This window comes from Acomys russatus, chromosome 20 (genome assembly GCF_903995435.1).
Source record: "Acomys russatus chromosome 20, mAcoRus1.1, whole genome shotgun sequence".
NCBI lineage: Eukaryota > Metazoa > Chordata > Mammalia > Rodentia > Muridae > Acomys > Acomys russatus.
In genome coordinates this window covers 74,272,275-74,294,435 of record NC_067156.1, presented here as the reverse complement: position 1 = coordinate 74,294,435, position 22,161 = coordinate 74,272,275, and the positions used below count along the sequence as shown (strand labels likewise).

Below are 22,161 nucleotides of genomic sequence, written 5' to 3'. Positions count from 1 at the left end.
AAAGCTATTAAGTTTATTCTACAAACTTTAAGCAAAATAACTGGGCATATATTCATCTATTCTAACCCAATTATGTTAGTCTGGCTACTTTCCAGGCATCTCAGTCTTGTCTTGGCCTTCTGCTGTATCTCTCTGAATTCCTCATGGCACCTTCTCTCATGGCGACCTCCTCTTCTCTCTCTACCTGAGACCTCTAGACTAGGAATGAAAGTCCTGCCTCCTGTCCTCTCTACCCAATGATTGGCTAACCACCTTCTTTATTAACTAATAAGAGCTAATTGGGGATTATATTTTACACAACATTGATATGGAAGCTTCTTCATAGAAATGACAATGCCCAGATCTCAGGGTCCAGAAATCAGCATCTGAATACACAGTGCACATGACCATCCCCCAATAAAGACCTCCAACAATGTTCCTAAGAGAAGAAAACATCAAAAGTGGACAATTCTAGTTTTGAAATCTTCAAATTTCCTAGTCTCCATATCACAAGCATTATTTCTGATAGCCAGAGAAAATTAAGGAATATTTTAAATGTTCTAGAATTACAGCACAAATGTATAGGAAATCCTATACATCTGTTGTGCAATAGTTTCCTCTGGGATTGAAACATTCCATCCTTCAGGGAAGCTCCTTAAACAGGAAGGTAGATGACTAAAATAGCTTCACAAACTCCTTGAAACTAATCAAATTCACTAGGACCCTCTGCCAAAGTAATAAAAGCCGAGTTACCCTCAGACAATGAAGGCAAGCTGCAAAGACTCCTAGACCAGACCAGTTGCTTTGAGGGGTTTAGACCAACTGAGTCACTTGGGAAGACACTCTCCAATGTGTTAAGCTGCATACAAGCTGTGCAGTGTGATGTAGGTTCCCCATCTGGGCCCTATCAGTAAGCTGTCACCTGTGTTGGGGTAGGCCTTGGGGATACAACTGCCTAAGTGATTTCTACTCCTCTAAGTTTTCCTTGACCCACATTTATGTAAGTAACCATGATAAAACCCACTGGCTCACCAAGTTGGAGTTTTGAGGTATCTGTATCACTATCTAGGTAGTGTAGACATGTGTGTTGCATCTCCCCAGGAAAATCTTTGTCACACAACAGAATCATAGTCAATAGTTCATAATCCACTCAAGCAATTAATTTAAGATGTGTGCAATTAAAGACAACTATTTCTTATATACAACACTAAAAGCATGAACTATAAAAAAAAATCAGCCAGAATTCATCAAAAATAAAATTTATGAATGCCAAAATCACCACAATATTTTTAGGTGAAGTAAATAAAAAAAGAAAGGCACAGATGGAGGAAATTAGCACTCTGCTGAAGCTGGCTTCTGCCAATTCACAAGAGCCTACTATTATAGGCAAAAATATCCCAAGTGCTAGAAACCAGAGCTCTGCTTGCTTCTGAGTGATGAATAGCTAGAACACGGTTGAAGGGAATGTCCTGAGGTGACAGGAATATTCTGTGCCCCAGTGTATCTTTGCCAAAGGAAAAGATATCAGCATTCCATTATGTGTCATAGTATAGAATAATATTACAAAAATCAAGACTGTATTTTAAAAGTAATGACATTAAAATTACTTCCCAACTTCTTTAATTAAATAGCATAAAGAGCTAATCAAATATGACCTAAATATTTATCATAAATATGATAATAAAAGAATCTCACCTACAGAATTACCAAATCAAAAAGAGAAATAATACAATTAATTTTTTAAAAGCTGGCCAAAACATTTAAAGGATATATATGTAAGTGGATTTGGAATGCTATTTTCAAGCAATTCTTGAAAAAGTTTGGGTAATTTAGCCCAATGATTCAGATTTTATAGCCAATCTATATAATAAAAAGGGTGTTTAACATTATCTATAACTTGTACACAAACACAAAGTAAATCCTATCAGTGAAACTAATACAGTAAGTTATTTATCAAATTGACCTAAAAGTCATATTATTGCAGTTTAATTACATGTTAGAAAACACTGACTTAACTTCAGATGTTTTTTCAAAGTGATAATTACCAAATAAATAGTATTATAGCAATAGAGTAAAACATTATATTGATTAGAAATTTTATCCTCAGGGAATAAGTAACAGCATGTGAAAGAGCATACGCTATAACATGTGTGATAAATGTTAAATATTTTATATGCAAAATAGTGACAATTTGTATGACTATGTTCACATATTAATGTACACTCTAATGAGGGTTAGTTATTTCTACAAGAAGTAACAACAACTGATTTTTTAATTTTTAAAAGATTTTTCATAGCACTTCATGTACCTTATATAAAGTAGATTGTTGCACATAACAGAGTAAACTCACATTCTCAAATGTTTACACTTCATATATATGCATGGTACTTACTTCCCAGTGCTTCAGACTACACCAGTGTTGGATCCTTTGCCTAGACAGTGCTGACTGTTTGTTTGTTTGCTTGTGTTTTTAAAAAAATATCATGCTTGCAAGTGGCATCTGACAATTCTGAAATAACTATAGAATAGGAATTTGGGGCTCAAAAACTTCCAATAGCCACCAAGCTCTGTATAGTGGGTGAAATGTACTGGGCACTTATTTGGAGAATTTTTCACACAGTTCTATCTAGAGCTTTTGCAAGAGGAGAATAGAAATTGCAGGTACTTGCTGAAGTGGCTTCTGTGTTTCCTATGATAGGTCCAAGTTCTGGGGGTAATGAGCCGGTCTAGGCACTCATGATAGTCAAACACAAAAATGTTAATCAGCCACCAAATCGTTTTTTTTTTTTTTTTTTGCACTGATTGCATCAATCATGCATGAGTTTTCTAGAAAAGCAAGCAGATACCTATGGTTAGCTCACCTTGACTCATCTTGACATGACCCACACCAGAACACTTGCCCAGCTATGCAGTGTCTTCTGCAGAAAGAGATTGGAACTGTAGAGCAGAAGAAAACAATTCAGAAGCCTAGGCCTTGTATGCAAAGGACAGCCCCTCATTACAGTGAACAGCACTCTAATGGTCTAGATGTTGTGATGTTTCTCTGAAATGCTGTCTGTGCCCTCCAAAAACCAGTCAATTCCTGAATTACTCATCATTAGGAATGCAGCAACACAGAAGCAAACCTCCAATAGTGGCAGCTAATTAGCATGATTTCTCCCTTTTTTCTATCCTCCTTCCAAAGACAGACCCCCTCCTCCCCCCAACCAAAGGAAGTTATAGAGGAAATAAGAGACTGGAGCAAATTAGAATGGCTATCTGATTGGTTCCAAGCCATTGATTTCCCCCGAGAGAAGGGAAGGTAAGATGCTACATCCAGATCACAGTGGCTGAGTCATTCATGGCGTGAAGATGCATCTATCCTCGCAGATGACTGTGAACTAAGCACTGAGCATATGCTGCAGGTAATGTCAGGGGTAGGAGGAGGATAATAAATAGTTGCTATGGAGAAGGGGTGAGAGAAAAATAAACCATTTTTTAAAAATACATCCCGCTAAATCTCCATCTGTTTTTGAACTAATTAGAGGAATAAATTTAACTTACATGATCTCCTTTATAAATAATCTTAGTTAAATCTTTAGAGATATCTTAATAGAACTGCACAAACAGTGAATTTTACTTTGTATAATCACAGGTTAATGGGGAAAAACATGTAAAATTCAAAAGCACCAACATTTCTGACTGTATAAGCATAATTAGTCATGTCATAACTAGTTTATTTATATAAATGTACATAATTCTTAGTTTTTATTAATTTATAAATAAAACATATATTTCTTAAAAATAAATGAGGGTTCTACTTTTTTTGGGAAACCATGAAACTGAATTTCACACAAATGAGCAGAATGGAAATTACAGACAAAACTTACTGCAAAGAATTACTCAAACCCTTGGATCAAAAGAATGCCTTATTTTGTAGTACTTTCTGAGCACCAGTTCAAGTTGTCAGAGGAAGATATATACAAATATAAGGAGTGCTATGGATGAAAATTACTGCTAGATTTAACCAGTTCCTGTGGGAGATGTGATGAGAGCTGATAGGCTGTGGTCATGTGGTGGGGAGGTGGTCCCCTTCTGTCACAGGTCTAGGGGAAAGGAATAGGGTGAAAAAAGGAGGAGGGGGAAAGGGAATATACAAATGATGGGATAACAGTTGGGATGTAATCTATATAAGTTATTTTAAAAATTAAAAAGAAAAATGTTGGGATGAATGTGATTAAAAACATTGTGTGCAATTCTCAAAAAAAATTACAAAGTATTAATTCAAAATAAAGAAAATTTGCTATGGTATGTGCTTTCTATTGTGGTGATCAGCAATGACAAAAAAAAAAACAGTATTATTTAAAAGGACTGAATAATCTCCCTCCATTCTGTTTATTTACTCACTAGATGGTGTCTCTTATTCTTTGGTTCTGCATCTAAAATCTCTACTTCTCCCCATCCCTCATGCTTAAACAAATAAGTATTTGTGGGTTAAGTGGCTCTGCCTTAGTTAGAGCTGTTTAATAAGCACCAGCTCAGGGAGGAAGGCTCCCTCCCTGCTGTGAGCCAACGACTCACTCTGTTGCATCATATGACAGGAATCCGGCAACCAGACCATGTTTTTTGCCCACATATCCCACCATCTGGCCAAACCTCTTGATCTAATCCATTTTATAGTACCTATTGGACCACTACTAAGGGTGTGATCTTACCACTTTTTAAAAACAACAAGGGGATTGGTTTTAGTTTGTTTGTTCTTCTTGCATGTTTTGTCCTTGGTTGGTGCCTTTGATCAAGCAGAACCCCTGGGCTCAGATCCACCCATCATAATGTTCCTCTTGTAGGTTTCTAGGACCCTCTGGATCCACCTACTTCCCTATCCCCTATATTTTTCTCACCTAGAGTCTCAATAGGATGTTCTCACCTCTATCCCACTTTCCCGGTAGGTGCAGACTTTCATGGGACCTGCCCCTTGGGCTAGTGTCCAGTTATAAGTGAGTATATACCAGTTGAGTCCCTCTGCTTCTGGGTTAGCTCACTCATTATGATCATTTCTAGTTCAATCCATTTGTCCACAAATTTTGGGAATTCCTTGTTTTTAATAGCTGAGTAGTATTCCATAGTGTAAATGTACCACAGTTTCTTTATCCATTCTTCTACTGAGGGACACTTAGGCTGTTTCCATGTTCTGGCAATTATGAATAAGGCTGCTATGAACATGGTTGAGCAAATTTTCTTGTTGTGTGCTGGAGCATCTTCTGGGTATATTCCAAGGAGTGGAATAGCTGGGTCTTGAGGAAGCCCTATTCCCATTTTTCTGAGATAGCACTAGATAGCTTTCCAAAGTGGCTGTACTAGTTTGCATTCCCAGCAGCAATGAAGGAGTGTTCTTCTCTCTCCACATCCTCGCCAGCATGTGTTGTCACCTGAATGTTTGCTTTTAGCCATTCTGATGGGTGTAAGATGGAATCTCAGAGTTGTTTTGATTTGCATTTCTCTGATGACTAGAGATGTTGAGCATTTCTTTAAGTGTGTCTCAGCCATTTGATATTCCTCTGTTGAGAATTCTCTGTTTAATTCTGAGCCCCATTTCTCAATTGGGTTATTTGGTTTGGTGGCGTTTAATTTCTTGAGTTCTTTATAAAGTTTGGATATTAGACCTTTGTCAGATGCAGGGTTGGTGAAGATTATTTCCCAGTCTGTAGGCTGTCGCTTTGTTCTCTTGACAGTGTCTCCTGCCTTACAGAAGCTTCTCAGCCTCGTGAGGTCCCATTTATTAATTGTTGCACTGTCTAGACTTCTAAGCCACTGTCACTGAGTTCAAGTGTCATTTATATAAAACTGTTACATGAGTCCATATTTAATTGATTGATTTGTTATTTAAAATATCACTGGATGAGAAATGTGTTGGGTAGTTGATTGAAATAATACTAAAAGTTGATGCTTCAAGTGGCTGCACAGAAGAGTCATATAAGCTACATGGAATGAGCACATATTTGAACATTTTCATTGTAGATAACTAATGGAGCAATTTCTCTATTTTCAGCTATAGCATTGATCTTCATTGCTATTTCCCTGGAAAGGAATTAAGATCCATATACATATTAGTTCCATAGCGTGATATTACAGTAAAACCATTATCTTTTGTTTTCCTAACAAAAGACAGGTTAAGCAAATCATCAATAGTTCCTACCTCACAAATATGTGTGTTAGATATATTGGAGAGAAGGCTGAAGATGATTCTCTAACGTTAGGGAGAATTTTGGGTGACTGTTTAGACAGCAAACTCTAGGAAGCTGCTAACCTGCACTCTCTGTATACTCAGGCAATCAATTTTATTCCTTCTCAAGTCTCTGATGGTGTAAAACCAGATAGTTTAGTTTTACAATGAAGCTTAGTTGCTTAGGAGTTAAGATATTTTTAGGTCTAGATAGATGTTTTAAGTTGATAATGATGAGATATGATAGATATTGACTTACATTCAGAATTTTAGACTCACCAAGATAGGAAAGATATTTTCTTTAAGACTGCCAAATACAAATAGCCCAAACACTATGAATGTAACATTTATGTTATTGATGAGTGTTTCATGGTTCTTCTTGCCATAGGGAGTTTATTGTATACATGTATAATAATATAAATGCATATGTAGAAAATATTTAATAGAAAATTTAAATATATTTTATTAATTTATTCGTATTCCATCTCAATTGTTATCCCATCCCTTGTATCCTCCTATTCCTCCCTCCTTCCCATTTTTCCCTTACTCCCTTCCCCTATGACTGTGACTAAGGGGGACCTCTTCCCCCTATGAGACTGATCATAGGGTATCAAGTTTCTTCTTGGTAGCAGGCTACCAAAAAAAAATTTTTTTTTAATCTAGAACTGAGTATAAACATGGGCCATGTGCCTATCTAGGATCAAACCTTCATGCTCAAGTTAATTTAACCCACTTGGAATCTGAATATTATTCATTGCCTCCAGAATCCTTACTTGGTACAATACCTGCCAGAAAAAGATTCTTGTTATCCAAACAATTCCCACTGAGCACCAGCAAACAATCAGTGTATAAGAACATGGCACCATGATGGATAGTAACACATTCCAAAATGTGTCTTCTAGCTGCAGCTGCCTTAGTGTGCCTTTCAAAATAATTAATTCAACCACATTGCCTCTTCAGCACTCTCCACAATTAAGTTTATAATGTGCAGAGAACTCTCTGCCAGTAATTCTTGAACTTCTTATCATGATATTGTTTTTCGTTTTCCTCAATTTTCACATCTTCTATTTATTATGTATTTACTTTATTCATATGTCTTGAAAGATATATATTGATCACTTACTATAAACCAGGGAAATGCTGCTAGGAAGCACACTTATTTCATACAGCACTTTATAGCACTTTCTTTACTTCCTGGAACTTACAAACTATTTTTTTCTGAAATAAAGTGCATTCAATGCATTTAAATAGGAATCAAGGACTGCAGAACTCTGCAATAGCCTTGGAGATGCACAGAAAATTACAAAGCAGGGTTTAGAGTCACTGCCTAATAATAGGATTTCAACTGTAAAATAAACCTGAATGAAAGAAATTATATATCTTTAGTTTGCTTGGCAAGGGCATGTCTTAAGTTTTGTAGACGATGGTAATGAATATCTACAATTACCATATGCAGACTCTGACCAGTGTTTTTACATGCACATTGAATTATTTTCCAGTGCTTAAGTAGTTAGGGAGTCATCTGATTTGCATTAAGTACTTCAGCTCACAAAGATGAGACTGATTCATTGTTTCTTAAATAAAAGACATTTCTTTTTTTTAGATCACATGATGTTTAGTCCATAGAATTCCATGTAATTAATAAAGAAATTTGGAGCTATATATGCACTAAATGGGAACTTGCATACACATGCATATACACATGTGACATTTCTTGAAAAAGTTGTGTTTATAGTAACCAGTTGATTATGTGAAGAAGCAGGGCAGGCAGCCTTTGGGAAGAGATTTTACTTAGCTTTTACCCTAATATTTCAATGGTACAATGTAACCATTATACAATCCTCAGCATAGAGCATGTATACAATACAGTTTTGTACAATGAGAGAGTGAACGATGAGTGATGATAGCTTAGCGAACTTCTTTTTTCATTAAAAATAGAAATAGAATTTTGCAGTGTACATTAATGTTACCAAGGACTTGAGACACTTCACTGATTTTTTCCCCCATGCTTTTGGTTTCTTTGTAGAGCGATTCAATGTTTATCTTATGCCTACACCCAACTTGGATATTTATGGTGAATGCACAATGCAGATCACTCATGAGAATATCTATCTCTGGGATATCCACAATGCCAAGGTCAAGCTGGTAATGTGGCCTCTTAGCTCGCTGAGGAGATACGGTCGGGATTCAACGTGGTTCACCTTTGAATCAGGAAGGTAAGTTCCAATTCATGACAAAAGTGGAGCAGGCATGTAACCATGTCCTGTGAAAGAAATTCTCTCTGCCATTGCCAGGTGTAACCATTATCTTTATAAAAGGCCAAAGTTAACAAATATGAATCTCTTCAGTTTCTTATTAATGACTTGAAAATTGTTACTAATGATATTGCAGGTTATTTACTCCAGTGAAAAATAACTTCAGTCTCATACATGTACATGAAGCTGTTTTAATAATATGGAGTATTAAAATGTTATACTAATTTTGACACATTTTCATGCATTAATATTTCTATACAATAAATGTGTCCTTGCTTGCATTATTTTGTGAGTTTAGTAAAAGCAAATGATATTTAAATGCTGTTTTTAAATTATTTATGTTTTACATTTTAGGTTTTAGATAAGATACACAATTAATTCATCCTAGTGTTATACTAGTAACATTAGTGATTAAGATAAGATTCAAAAATGACTGAAGAAATCTTGGCATAGCCACAATTGTCATAAAGCAAAAAGGCTGACCTTTTCATTAAAGCATATATCTGATGCCCAGAGATACCAGAAATAGAATCTTCACAATTATTATTCATAGACATGAACTTCATATAACCAAAGTAACATTTTTAATCCTTAGACTTCTTCAGAAGAATATATACCTAATGTGAGACTTGTTTAGGATTTTTTTTCCCAATAACTTAAGGTCTCACACATGTGTGAGTACCCAGGCTGGTGAGCTCTGTCTTCAGCCTAGGTTTAAGATGATGGGTAATACATCAGCCTTCCCAGGTCAAAATGGATTTAGTATACTTTTCACATGAATTCATAGTCTTAAACAAAAATTATGGCTGAGTTCCAATGCATTGGCATAGCAACTTTAATTCATAACTTTCTTCTGATCAAATGTTTAAATATTTGGATATAGTTGAGTTCTAGTAATATTTATCATAGGTAGGTCACATGTCTCTTAAATTTTAAGAACAAAATTCCATGAATTACAGTAAGTTTTCTAGATGAAATACTTTTACAACCAAGAAATATTACTTTCCATGTGAATTTCTCTGAAGAGTCTAGAATCTTGTCTGTACTTAATAATTCTGAGCTCACTCAATTATCTATTCCTTTCTGCCTAGAAATTCTAGACACTATAATGATCATTTTGCATAACAGTTGAAAATAAAATTTCAACACAAAGAACATTTTAAACGTGTACAATGCTTTAAGATTATAACATTGTAAAAAGAGATGATAATCTTTTAAAGAGTCACTCGTCTAAAATAATTATTGTTTACTAAACTTAAAATTAGTGTGATAGGGCAATAGAGAGATGTTATTTTTATTTATTTTAACATATAAATTTATATTATTACACATATATACAATAAACGACCTACATCAAGAAGAAACATGAATCAATCAGGAATTATCTAAATGTTACATTCATAGTGTTTTGGCTATTTGTGTTTGGCAACCTTGGAGAAAACATCTTTCCTATCTTGGTGCATCTAAAAATCTGAATGTAAAACAATATTTATCATATCTCATCTTTAAAGTGTTTAACTCACAAGCATGAATGCCTGATTTTAATTCCAGGACACACAACAATAAAAAAACATGAAGACCAAAAACATAAATAAACAAACAAACCAAAAAAAAAAAAAAAAAAAAAAGCAAAAGCAAGCAAAACAAAAAACCTGAGCATCAGGATCTGTGCCCATAATCTAAGTTCTAAAGAGACAGAGACGGGAAGACACCTGAGGATCTGTGGTTCCCATGTCTAACCTAAGTGGGCTGCGTTAGTGAAGGACCCATTCTCATAGGAGAGCAATGATTTGAGAACAACACCCAAAGTTGTTTACTAGCACCTGCACACACACACACACACACACACACACACACACACACACACACACACACACACACCCCACAGTAACATATGAACTTGTGTGAAAAGGAGAATTCACATGTAAACACATAGACACACACTTAAAAGCTATTCTATTCTGGCTGAGCAGAATGGTTCATACCTGCAAAGTCTGAGTTCAGGGCCAATTTAGTGTAGTGAGTGAACCACAGGTCAGCCAGAGCCACATACACAGTGAGACTTTCTCAAAAACGTTTTTCAAGGAATACTTACTGGACTTATTGAATTGTTTTTCTTCATTTTCCCCATCCCCACCTTCCTGATGCAGGTCCTTCTGTGTCCTACCCTTGATCGGCTCAATAATTTAGACAACAAATAGTAATTCTTACTGTGGACTAGTTATTCAAAATTTTTATTTCATTTACAATGTTCACATTATGTTTTTCTGATTCTCCTGGCAATGTGAGTGAAAGCTAGCATACAATTTTCAGACGCCTTTGCCAGTTTTTATATGTACCATGTAACACTGAAATTTCACTTCTACAAATTTATTTTTAAAATAATACTCATATCTGTATGCTTATAGTGTCTTTCTATATAATAGTAAAAACAGTAACAATGCAATTTATAGCAAGTATGACTGGGTACATAAATTATAGTATTGTTATTTAATATAATAACTCTTTTAATAGCACCATACAAGACTAAGACAATAAACATCATTTTAAGCCATATATATGAGTCCATTTATACAACGTTCTATGATCAAAACCAATTTATACAGACAGAAAGACAGAAAATTTGAGGTCTATGGACAATACACTGCTAACATGCACAAAGAAACTTTTCAGGTGACTATAATAGTCTGTATCCTGAAATTCTAAATGTTTTCATTATTAAAAATTATTTTTTAACTCAATGAATTCATTAATTGGCTCCATTTAACCATTTCATGGCATATGCATGTCTCAAAACACCACATTGTACATAATATATTATTTAATTCTTCTCTCTTTTTTTTTTTTTACAAATATTTATTATACAAAAGGGTAGGCTTAAGCAAGCCATTTCAAACATCATATGATGTATTTTGCTCATATTAATTTCACCTTATTCTGTCTTGTCTTCCCATTCTCAACCTCTCAATAGTTCTATTCCTTTCCCCACATGGTTTACTTCATATTTTAATAATTTTAAAGATTTTATTCTATACATAGAAAATGTGATATTTGTATTTCTGAGTCCAACTACTACACGTAATGATTTTCAGTTCTATCAATTTTCCTAAAAATGGCATAATTGTATTCTTCTTTATGGTTGACTATAACTCCATTGTGTATATGCATATATATGCATATATATATAAGCGTATGTATGGTTATATATGTATATATGCTGTGTTGTTTATATATCTGTTGATTAGCATCTGTGTTGTTTGCATAGCGTGGCAATTACCAATGAAGTACACATGGGCAGGTTTCCACAGTTTTCTGACTTATATTATTTTAGGTGTATTCCCAGGAGTGGAATAACTTGATCCTCTGATAATTCTAATTTTAGTTTTCTAGAAAACCTTTATACTGATTTCCATACCATTTCCTCTAATTACATACCAGTTCATAGCGGGGGAAATTTTTTCCCACATTTTCAATATATTTGTTATTTCTTTCCTTGATAATAGCCATTCTGATGTGTGAAATAGAATTTCAATATAATTTTTATTTTGATTTCCCTATAACTAATATGATTTGTATTTATTTTTGCCATTTAAAATTCTTTTGAGAATTGTTATTTCGATTCATTTGTTCACTTATTAAAAAAAAAAATTAAGGCTATCAAGTCTCATCTCTACTACCTGTAACCTCTTCCTCTGTATCCTGGCAAGGCCATCTTGCCAGGGGGAAGTGATCTAAGTTCGGTGGCAAAAATGCATGTCCAAAGTAGTCCCTACTCTCCACACATGGAATCCAGAAGGAGACTGTGCTACTACATCTGAGCAATGGGTCTAGGTCCACATCATACTTGGTCATCTGTACCCTGCACAAACTGGTGCACCAACCAAGGTCAATGCATGCAATAAACCTAGACCCCTGTTCAGATCTAGCCAATAGACAGCTCATTATCCATGGTTGTGGGAAAAGTTGGGACTTCCTCTGACAGGAACTCTGGTGGCCCCAATTTGATCACTTACTCTTGGTGAGGAGGCCTGGGGGCACAGAGAGGAAGGGGAGCAGGCTATCCAGATGAGACCTGATATGCTATGGTCATGTGGTAGGGATGGAGGTCCTCTTCTGTCAGAAGTCTAGGGGAGGGGAATAGGGCAAAGATGGAGTGAGGGAGGATGGGAATAGGATACAAGTGAGAGGATAACAATTGGATTATAATCTGAATAATTATATTTTTAAAAATTTAAGAATGTTCCAGTTTTCTGTCTTGCTCTGATAAAACACTAGCCAAAACCAATTGAGGAGAGCAAAGGGCTTATTTCTGGGTATAATTAATGTTATATCGAGTATATCATTAGTGGAAGCCAAGGCAAGAATTTAAGCAGGAGCCTGGCAATAGGAAGTGAAACAAAGTCTCAAGGGGAGCACTGCTTAAAAACTTTCTCAGTTCTATTTCTTATACGTGCCTCCCAACAGACAGCTCTGACAGGGCTCTCCCAAATCAATCATCAATCCAGAAAATGCACAGCAGGCGTGACCTCAAGCCAATCTGATTGAGGCAATTCCTCTATTGAAATTCCCTCTTTTCAGGTATATCCTAGTTAATATCAAGTTAGCAAAATTTGTACATACATGAAAAGAGGGCATTCATTGTCAAGTTTGTCATACAAACATATTACTATAATCTGTTCCCTTTTCTTTTCTTATCCCTGAGATCACATTGTAATATCCCAATTGGAAATAGACCAATTTTTAAAAGTCAGTCTTTAAAATTTTCAATATATAAAGTTCAAGATCTTTCTAAGACGTCAGTCTTTTTACTGTTGGCTATTGTAAAATTTCTTCAAAAGCTGCATGCTTTTTATTGCAAGAGGAAAGGAAGAGGGAACAAAAATGATGACACACAAGCAAAGCCAACGGCTAGCAGTATAACTTGATGTCTAATGTGTGGAAGTTACTCACGGCCTTCTGGGTACCAAAGAGCTCAGGCAGTTCTATGTCTCTGGCTCTGCTCTCCACACACATGTAGATTGTCTAATAGGCTCAAGCCAGCTACATGCCACATCTGCCACTGCTCTTTGCCGATGTCTCATAATCCTGGTATCTCCGACATCCAAGGGTCTCCACAGTTGCTGAAGCTGCTCCTTAACCCACAGCCTCTCTTGGCCTCTCATTGTTGTACCAAGTCTCAGCTGATCCTTATAACCCTTTCATGATGAGTACCAAATGGAGATTCTTACACAGTACTGATGTTGTCTTCCAGCTTGATGTTTGTTGAAAATTATGAAATTGTTAACTAAATATTGTATATTTGCATTTTATTGTGTGCGAGTTGCATCACAAACTTCCTCAAGTAAAAACCTATGAGGAAAGAAAGTAGGAAGAGATTTATATTTCTTCATGCTGCTTGAATATTTGAGCTTTAATTACAAAAATTAATTATCTGAAAAGAATGGCTCTAAAGAAGAGAGAGACTTCTTGTGTTATTCTACAAGCCAGGTGTCTTAAGTCAATGGGTTTGGCCAGATCTTCATTCCTGTGTCAGTAAATTGATAGTACAAATATATTTCCACAACCTGAGTAGTTTTGAACTTTAAAAAATTTTTGTAATAAATTCCATTTTTCCTTTTTTGAGATTTATTTTATTATTTTTGTCTGATCTCAAAAGTTAATATGTTTTGCAGATAGAAATGAAAAGAAAAGGCATAAAAATCACCCATAATATCTCCCTCTTGAGATGAAACATATTTTAAAACTACTTAAATAAAGATACTTATAACTCATTCTTCTTAACATTGTATTGATAATACTTTACAGTCTAGGTTAGAATGGTATTAGAGTGTCTGGCTATAAAGCTATGCACATTATTAATTTCATAGACTATATTTTAAAAATAAATTTTAATAAATATTATCACAAGAACCATTTATTGTAAGAATTGCAAATTCTCATTATATTCCTAACAGGGGCTTTAAGAGAATTAAGGGGTCAAAGCATTTGAGATTTATAAAGGTTCTTTACAATATAGCAAATTGTTCTCAAATAAAGTATATGTATTCATACACCTACTAACAGTAAAAGAGAGTGCTTTTCTTGCCCCAAGAATACAAGCATTAACACTTGAGATTCAAGGCCTTTTTTTATATAGCCACTTGACACCTCATTTTTTTTTTTTTGTTTTTATTTTCTATTTTACTTGGCTTTGACATTGGAGATTTGCCTTTTTGTACATAGTTTACTTCTCCTTTTCCTTTAGAGATTGAAATGTTGATCAAACTTTGTATGTTTATTCTGATTAAAGAGAACCAAGGCTAGGAGATTTAGTCCATGTTTAACTAACAGAAATAAAGATGAGACACTGTAGTCCCCGGGAAATGAATCTGGAGGTTGTCTAGTGAGCAGATCTGTGGGTGGGATCCAACCAGTCATCCAAGAAATCCTAAGACAGAAACTTAGATTTTTCTAGTCTTCTATAAATTAAGATTTTTATTATCCTGTTGCAGTGTGTGTGTGTGTATGTGTGTGTACTAGCTCCACTAAAAAGCACCAAATTGCATAAGTCAAAGTACTTCTCTAAGTGACAGCCTTTTTCAAACATACTAATCAATACAATTGTGCCATGAAGCCATGGAAATTGACAATAGCCATGGTATTCAATCATTGATCCTGGTGGGATAGCTTAGCTCATTCGTCCTCATGGTTATAACCTCCTGAGCCTCAGGAAGCTCATGCCCTGGTAAAGCCTGCTGAAGGGAAACAAAGAAAACCGTTTGTTTGGTGAGTCACATCACTTGGGGGTCCTCTCATTCCTATTCTCTCAACAGCTTGAAGCAATTGCTCTTTCACCATGATTGTAACTTTGCATTTTAAGAGCAGAAGAACCAACCAATTTTTCATGCAATCTAGTTTTCCAAAAATATCACAAATTTACCAGACCTGCAGAATAAGTCACAGGCCTCCTGATTACACTCACATTTTTTTCCTGTGAAAGACAACATTACTTTTCAAAGTGCTGATATGGCAATTTCACTTCACATAACTGCATAAATATGGAAAGTGAAAATCCAAATGAGTGCCAATGCCTGAATGACAAATTTCAAGCAGATTTAAATCATGCTTTATAAAATTATTGCTCAAAATAAACTCTTTCTTTTTAATTACAATGCTTAATACAACAAAATTGGTGTTCCAGGTAGATGTCTCATTAAATTTGATAATATACCTGCATTTGGAAGATTGAAGAAATCTGCTTCCTAATTTTTAACGATTAGAAATGAGAAAAAAGGAAGAAATACTGCAGTATGGTTCCTATTAAAAGGCTGTTAGTAGAAACAAATACTGCATTATGTAATTAAAGATTCCACTATTCCATAGACAAATTTTACTTACCCCTATACTTTTTCGATTAGGGGTATAAAGAGAAGAAAGCCTGTCTTTCCAAGCACAGCAGTTAAAACGAAAAGGTAAAATAAAGAACATTTAAAGATGGTATAAAATCATGAAAGAAGCATAATATATGAATATTTAATATGAGTTTTATTGTGTGTAATATCCATACAGATTGAGGACATACCTATTGAAATCTTGACACTAGAAGTTCTTGGAATCTTGGGATATGCACATATTTTGGAATATCTGTAAGTTTACAAGTGAAGTAATCTCAATTTCATTACCAGTTCACATAGTTCAACATTTGAAACTTTTTGAGCACATACATAATGCAGAAAAAGTTTCAGTATTTTGAATATTTCAGATTTGGGTGTTTGAGCATTGAAAACAATCTGCATAATGTTTAAATTACATAAAAATTTCTAGTCCAGATCTTCTAAACAAACCCAGAATCATCTGCACCTTTGCTTATTCCTTCTCTCAAAATAGAAGTTTCACCACAAGGGTACTAATGGGATTCTTGTGTTTATAGAAGAGAAGTTGACCCCCTAGTTATGGGCAAAGAGACAACTCATTGGTTGGGAGCACAGTGGAGAAGGCTCTGGAGGCCTGGGTGCAGGAAATCTGGCCCTAAGAGAATTACAGAAGGAGAGCTGATCTGCCTCTGATAGTGAAATCATTGGGTGGCCTAGCCAGAGCAGCGCTGGAGAACTTGCCGTGGCCATGTAGTGGATAAGGGAGAACCAGTGCACTGACTAGCTCAGCTACCACCCAGGCCTAGGCACAGGGCTCTGAGTGGGCCTAACCCAAAATCTATATCATCTGTGGATGGTTGAGATGTATGAAAGGGCCAGTCCTGATGATCCAAAGCTGCAAGACAACAAGATAACAGAAAGGAGCCCCAGTGAAGATAAAATATTGATAGTGTCACAGATGCCAGAGGCCTCGACTGAAGCAGACCAATGACTCATTAAAGTGAACATTTGCAAGAGAAGATATGTGATCAGAGGGAGACACTGTGGGACAGACTGTGACATACTTTAAAGCCTCCATGATGAGATGTTTTCTATGCTTTGTTTTTTGTTTCTGTGTGAGGTGTGTGTGTGTGTGTGTGTGTGTGTGTGTGTGTGTGTGTGTGTGGGTGGGTGTGGTTTATTTTATTTTATTTTATTTTACTTTATTTTATTTTATCTTGAGTAGTGGTACAAGGGTGATGGGAAGATGAGCCAGACTGGGGTGCATAATGTAAAACTCACAAAGAATCAATGAAAGTGTAAAAAAGAGAGAGAAAGACTGTCTGAATTATTGCGTCTGTTCTGTAAATCCTGTACTCTTTGATGCTGAAGATACATATTTCAACAGTAATTACTGAGGGTATATGTTCCAATCAACCTAAGGACAATTTGATTTAGTGTCTGTAACATCAACTATGTGATTCTCATCCCTGAAAGAAAGAAAATATAATAACACAGTGCAGCGTAGACACCTCTGATAGTACAAAGCAGTACAACGCCAGCTTAAGAAATGGCAATGCATAAAACTCTGCACATCTCTCCAGTGGATGGATCACCCAGTATGTTCCATCATTGTCCTGGTAGACATGAGTAGTGAGCATATACCAGGTGGGAAGATCAGTCCAGAATTTCAAGGGTCATCCTATTGATTTTCACTCCTGTGAGTCTAGAAATCACTCTTTACTTTAATGACTATTAGCAAAGTTTAGGAACTTTCTGAAGGAAAATTAAAAAGCCTAAAAGGAAAACAAATCTGTCACTGTGATCCCCATAGACCAATTAGTGAAAAGCAATTCACACTAAAGCATGTGTGGGTTCAATAAAAATGTATTGAACTTTAGAGTTAATGGAGCAAAAATTAAGATCAGAGCCTCAATTTCGTGATAAGAATGGTTTCCTAAGGCACTTAATTAATGCTTTATCCTATGGGGGAAAATAGTTCTATTATCATAGCAAGAAATTTACCAAATTAGATACTCCAAAAAAAAAATCACTGTTTCTAAAAGACTTTGTCTAACATACTCTTTTTGTTATGATTTTTTTCACATTATATCCCTCTCTATTCCCGTGTACTATGTAATTAGTCCAAATAGATACCATAATTGAATTATGTTATTAAAGAAAAGCCTGACTTATTTTCTGAACTGTTGATATTCATTCAGCAGGTACCACGATAAGAACTAGAGAATTAAGTTGAGAAACACACAAACTGGCCTTGCGGAGCTCAAGGACCAATAGAGATTAGTATATGAATGGCCACAATATAGTGTTAAAGTTCAAGTGAGAGAAATTCCATGAGGTTTACATATTAGGTAAATAAGTTAAATTATGCAGTGCTGTTTAAAATGATGATGATTCTAACATAATATTCAATGGCTAGATACAGTAAAGTATGTCTGTCAATCACACTAATATGATACAGAAATGAAAAAATTGCAAGGGCAGAGGGATTATAGAGATGAGTCTGTTGTAATAATGATGTTCAAACAGACTAGATCACTTCAGCTGACAAGCAAGGTAATAGGACAGGTAAAATCTCTAGTAAGTGTTATGGACTAAATCATGTGTCTCTAAAATTCCTTGCCCTCTGAATCATCAGAGTGGGGATGAAACCATTACAAAGTAAATTAAGTTACATAAGGTAACTTATGCAGTAGGACTCATGATTATCTATATGCAAAGAGGGAAAAAGAGATGTCTCTCCTCTCCTACCTCTATGCAGTACGCAGAAGAAAATCCATGTGAAGACAAAGAAAGTGGCCACCTAGAAGCGAAGCAAGAGCTTGAGTTAGAACCCAATTATGCTCACTGCTGAACTCAGACTACTATAGAACTGTGCAAAATCAAAGTTCCACTGTCTAGGACCCATACCCATTTTTTATAGCAGCCTGAGATAACTGATAAAAATCATTTAAATGTTCTGGCACATAGATAATACATATGACTTCTTCGAAGGACTCACTATCTAGAACACTGCCTTGTCCAACTCCTAACTATGAGGGAGGGTGAGACAAAAATCAGTGTGCGAAATATTTGGTAGGCATCTTTGCCTCTGTGACAACCATAACTCTGATAAGGTCTTAAATCTATTTTCCATGTTACCTTCATGTCATTTTCTCCATAAGAAACTCCCAAGCATACCATGCTTCCAGACTGTATGTCACAGTTCAGCCAGTAAGAAATTTGTAATGCAACAATAGCTCAAAATAACAGAAGAAGGATTCCAAAGAAATGATCTAAAAGGCTCAATTTTTTTGCCTCCACCTATTCTATGAAATGAGCAGTAGTTTAGGAGGGAAAAAGAAGCCTTCACTGAAAATGCTCCCTTTATAAAGAAAAGGTTGGAAGCCATCGGACAGTCAGCTCTGAAGAGATGCTTAGTGGGCATCCCAAGAGTCTGACCTTAAGCTCTAACAAAGATCCATGACCTCTTTCTTTTCCTTGGTAGAAACTTGCTCAGCACCCCACCCCACCCCACCCCCCGCCACACACACACACACACCCATCACTTCCACTCTGCTCTGTCCCACTTGGGAGAATTAACCTTCATCACCAACCTTGACTGCCTCTACCATGGATTTTGGGAAGAGTTTCTTCTTAAGTGTTGCATGTTTCTGAGCCACCTGTATCCTGAGAAGTGGTGCTAAAGGTCTGAAGCACATCAGATAATGAACAAGTCCTAGGGAGGACTCCTGAAGCAGCCTTACACAAGGCTGCCCACCTGATCTGAAGTCAGGCACCATGCAAACGATTTCCTTTTCTCTCTTCAATAAAAAACCAGTGATATCTTCAGCTGACACCCACTGGCTCTAAAAGGTCACCATGGTCTATCTATGTGAATATTACTAATTAAAGTATGTGAATGATTGGTTAGTCTTTTATAAATTAAAAATAACAGAAGTCAAGCATTTTGTTTTAGTTCTGCCAATAACACTTGGCTAGAATAGCAACTACAGACTTATATATTGAATTCATCTGGACACATATACCAACATTTAAGGAGAGATTTTTTTTCCTTAGAAATAGTTTTCATATATACTACAACTGTTTGTTCTTCCAACCACGACCACCACCATCTTTTGGTCTTAAAGTTAGTTCCTTGGCTAACAGATTTCTATAGCAAAGATTCAATTAACACATTCATTGTCCCATCTAATTAAGAGATGATGGTGGACACAGTATCCACAGCTGGGAGTGATTTTGATGACCTTATAACCAATAGTCTAACATAGTTACAGGTACTTTATCTGTTTTTCTCTTTGTGGCTATTGAAAATTGTCTCTTTTATTTTTTGGCATATAATATAATTATATTATTTTTTCCTTCCTTTTCCTGCCTCAGCACTCCTCAATTCACCTTTTTTTCTGTCAAATTCAGTCTCTTTTTCACTGTTTTGTTTATACATATGCTTATATAAAATAAATTTTGTATGTTACATAAATATATATTCATAAGCATATAAATACACCCTGCCCAGTTTGTATAATGTTACTTTTATGTATATTTTCAGGGCTGGCCCTTTGCAATTAGATAACCAATTAGTATATTCTTCCCTGGGGAATAATGTTTCTCCAGTTCTCTTCATTCTCTAGTGGCCTCAGTTCTTTGTGCAGGCCTGAGGCCACCCGGGGCCTTTCCTTGATGAGCAGTGAGGACCTGAGGCCACCCGGGGCCTTTCCTTGATGAGCAGTGAGGACCTGAGGCCACCCGGGGCCTTTCCTTGATGAGCAGTGAGGACTACACTCTTCTTCAACCTCGTGGGCATAAGGACAAATATTCAGAATGTAGTTAGAGAAAATGCTGGTTTAGTAAAGTGGTGGTTGTAGGTTCTTCTTCTTCAGGAGCTAGGACTTCAGTCGCCCTGGGGAGTTGAGTGTGTTTCCAGTCCCAGCATGATTTTCCTCTTATCGAACAGTTCTTACGTCCAGTGAGAGAACTGAGCAGAAGAACTGACCTTCCCCAGGGAAGACCATACTGACTGGTCATCCAATATCAAATGGTCTTCCCTGAAAATGCGTACACAGAAGTAACATTATACAAACGGAAAAGGTTGATTTATGTGTTTAGGAGAATGTGTGTGCATTTATATGTATGTGCCTAATATATATATATATATATATATATATATATATATATATATATATATATATATATATATATATAATATATCCACAGATATACATACACACACATAAATATGTATGCAACAACAATTTTAAAAAGGCAAAAGAAAGAGGCCATAAATTTGAAAGAAAGCAAGGAGAGTTATATGGGAAGAATTAAAGGGAGGAAAGAAAATGGGAAATTATGTAATTATATTATAATCCCTCCAAAATAATAATTTAAAATGAACTGAATTTTTTTAATTTAAAGAGAGAATCTGGGTACTCATAAAGAATGAAGAACCTTTCCCGGGTGTGGGTGTTTACTTTGCTGCGTGTTTAGGCTGAGTGTGGTTGTTGCTGCAGGTGTTTAGTTGCTGTTGCCGCTGCAATTTAGAGTGAGGAGCCAAAAGCAGCAGACAGAGCATAAGAAAGACAGATTAAACTCAGATCCAAGAAGTTTTTACATCATAACAAAGAAACTCAGACTTTATCTTATAGCCAGCAGGGAGTTTTCTTAAGGCAAGCAAGTAAACACAGATTTAAATTTCAGATATATCTTTCTGGTGACTTTGTGGAGGATATCTTAATAGCAAATCTTTCAAGTAGGCTAATAATTTCAAATAAATGGCATGCTCAGGTCAATGTTCTCACAGCAATCACAGAATTTTTTAAAGAGGAAAACAAATTAGATAACTCAGGAGGCTTGTGCATCTGTCAGCCACTCACACTCCGTGTGAACTCAAGTTATCCCATACGCCCTCCTGGGCTTGATTTTCTCATCCATAAGAACATGAGAAAAATATATTTGCTCTTCTACCTCCTGTGCTGATATGAGGTACAAATATAATAATGGGCATCAAAACAAGTTTCTGAAAGCTACTGTGAGTAGCACAAATCAGCAGATGCCCATGCACACCACAGTACAGGCTTATCTAAGGAATAGAGAAAGATGACTCTGAAAGACACTATGATGTGGTTTTACAGTACCAGCTGCAGATATCCCAAAACAAATATGTGGCTTGAACATAATTACAGAGGGGCTTTCTCTAGGACAGTGGTCACCTCATAAAGACCTTGTAGTGTTTATCTCTATTTTCTCAATTGATTAGACCATTTTACAAAGCCATTGTAAAAAGAACTTTCTAAGTAAGGTAATATGCCCCTCAATACCATCACATAGCTCTGAGTTAGTTCACAATGGTGACAGGCCCTTTGCATAAGCCTTGACT

The 22,161-nt window shown here is 35.8% G+C and overlaps 1 protein-coding gene across 1 annotated transcript in view; it reads left to right on the top strand.

Moving 5' to 3' along the window:
- Dok6 (docking protein 6) overlaps positions 1 to 22,161 on the top strand; it is a 402,354-nt gene that overhangs the window by 236,702 nt on the left and 143,491 nt on the right. The window contains exon 5 of the mRNA XM_051163890.1: positions 8,208 to 8,397. Coding sequence (XP_051019847.1) covers positions 8,208 to 8,397 — 190 coding nt within the window. The remainder of the gene's footprint in view (positions 1 to 8,207; positions 8,398 to 22,161) is intronic.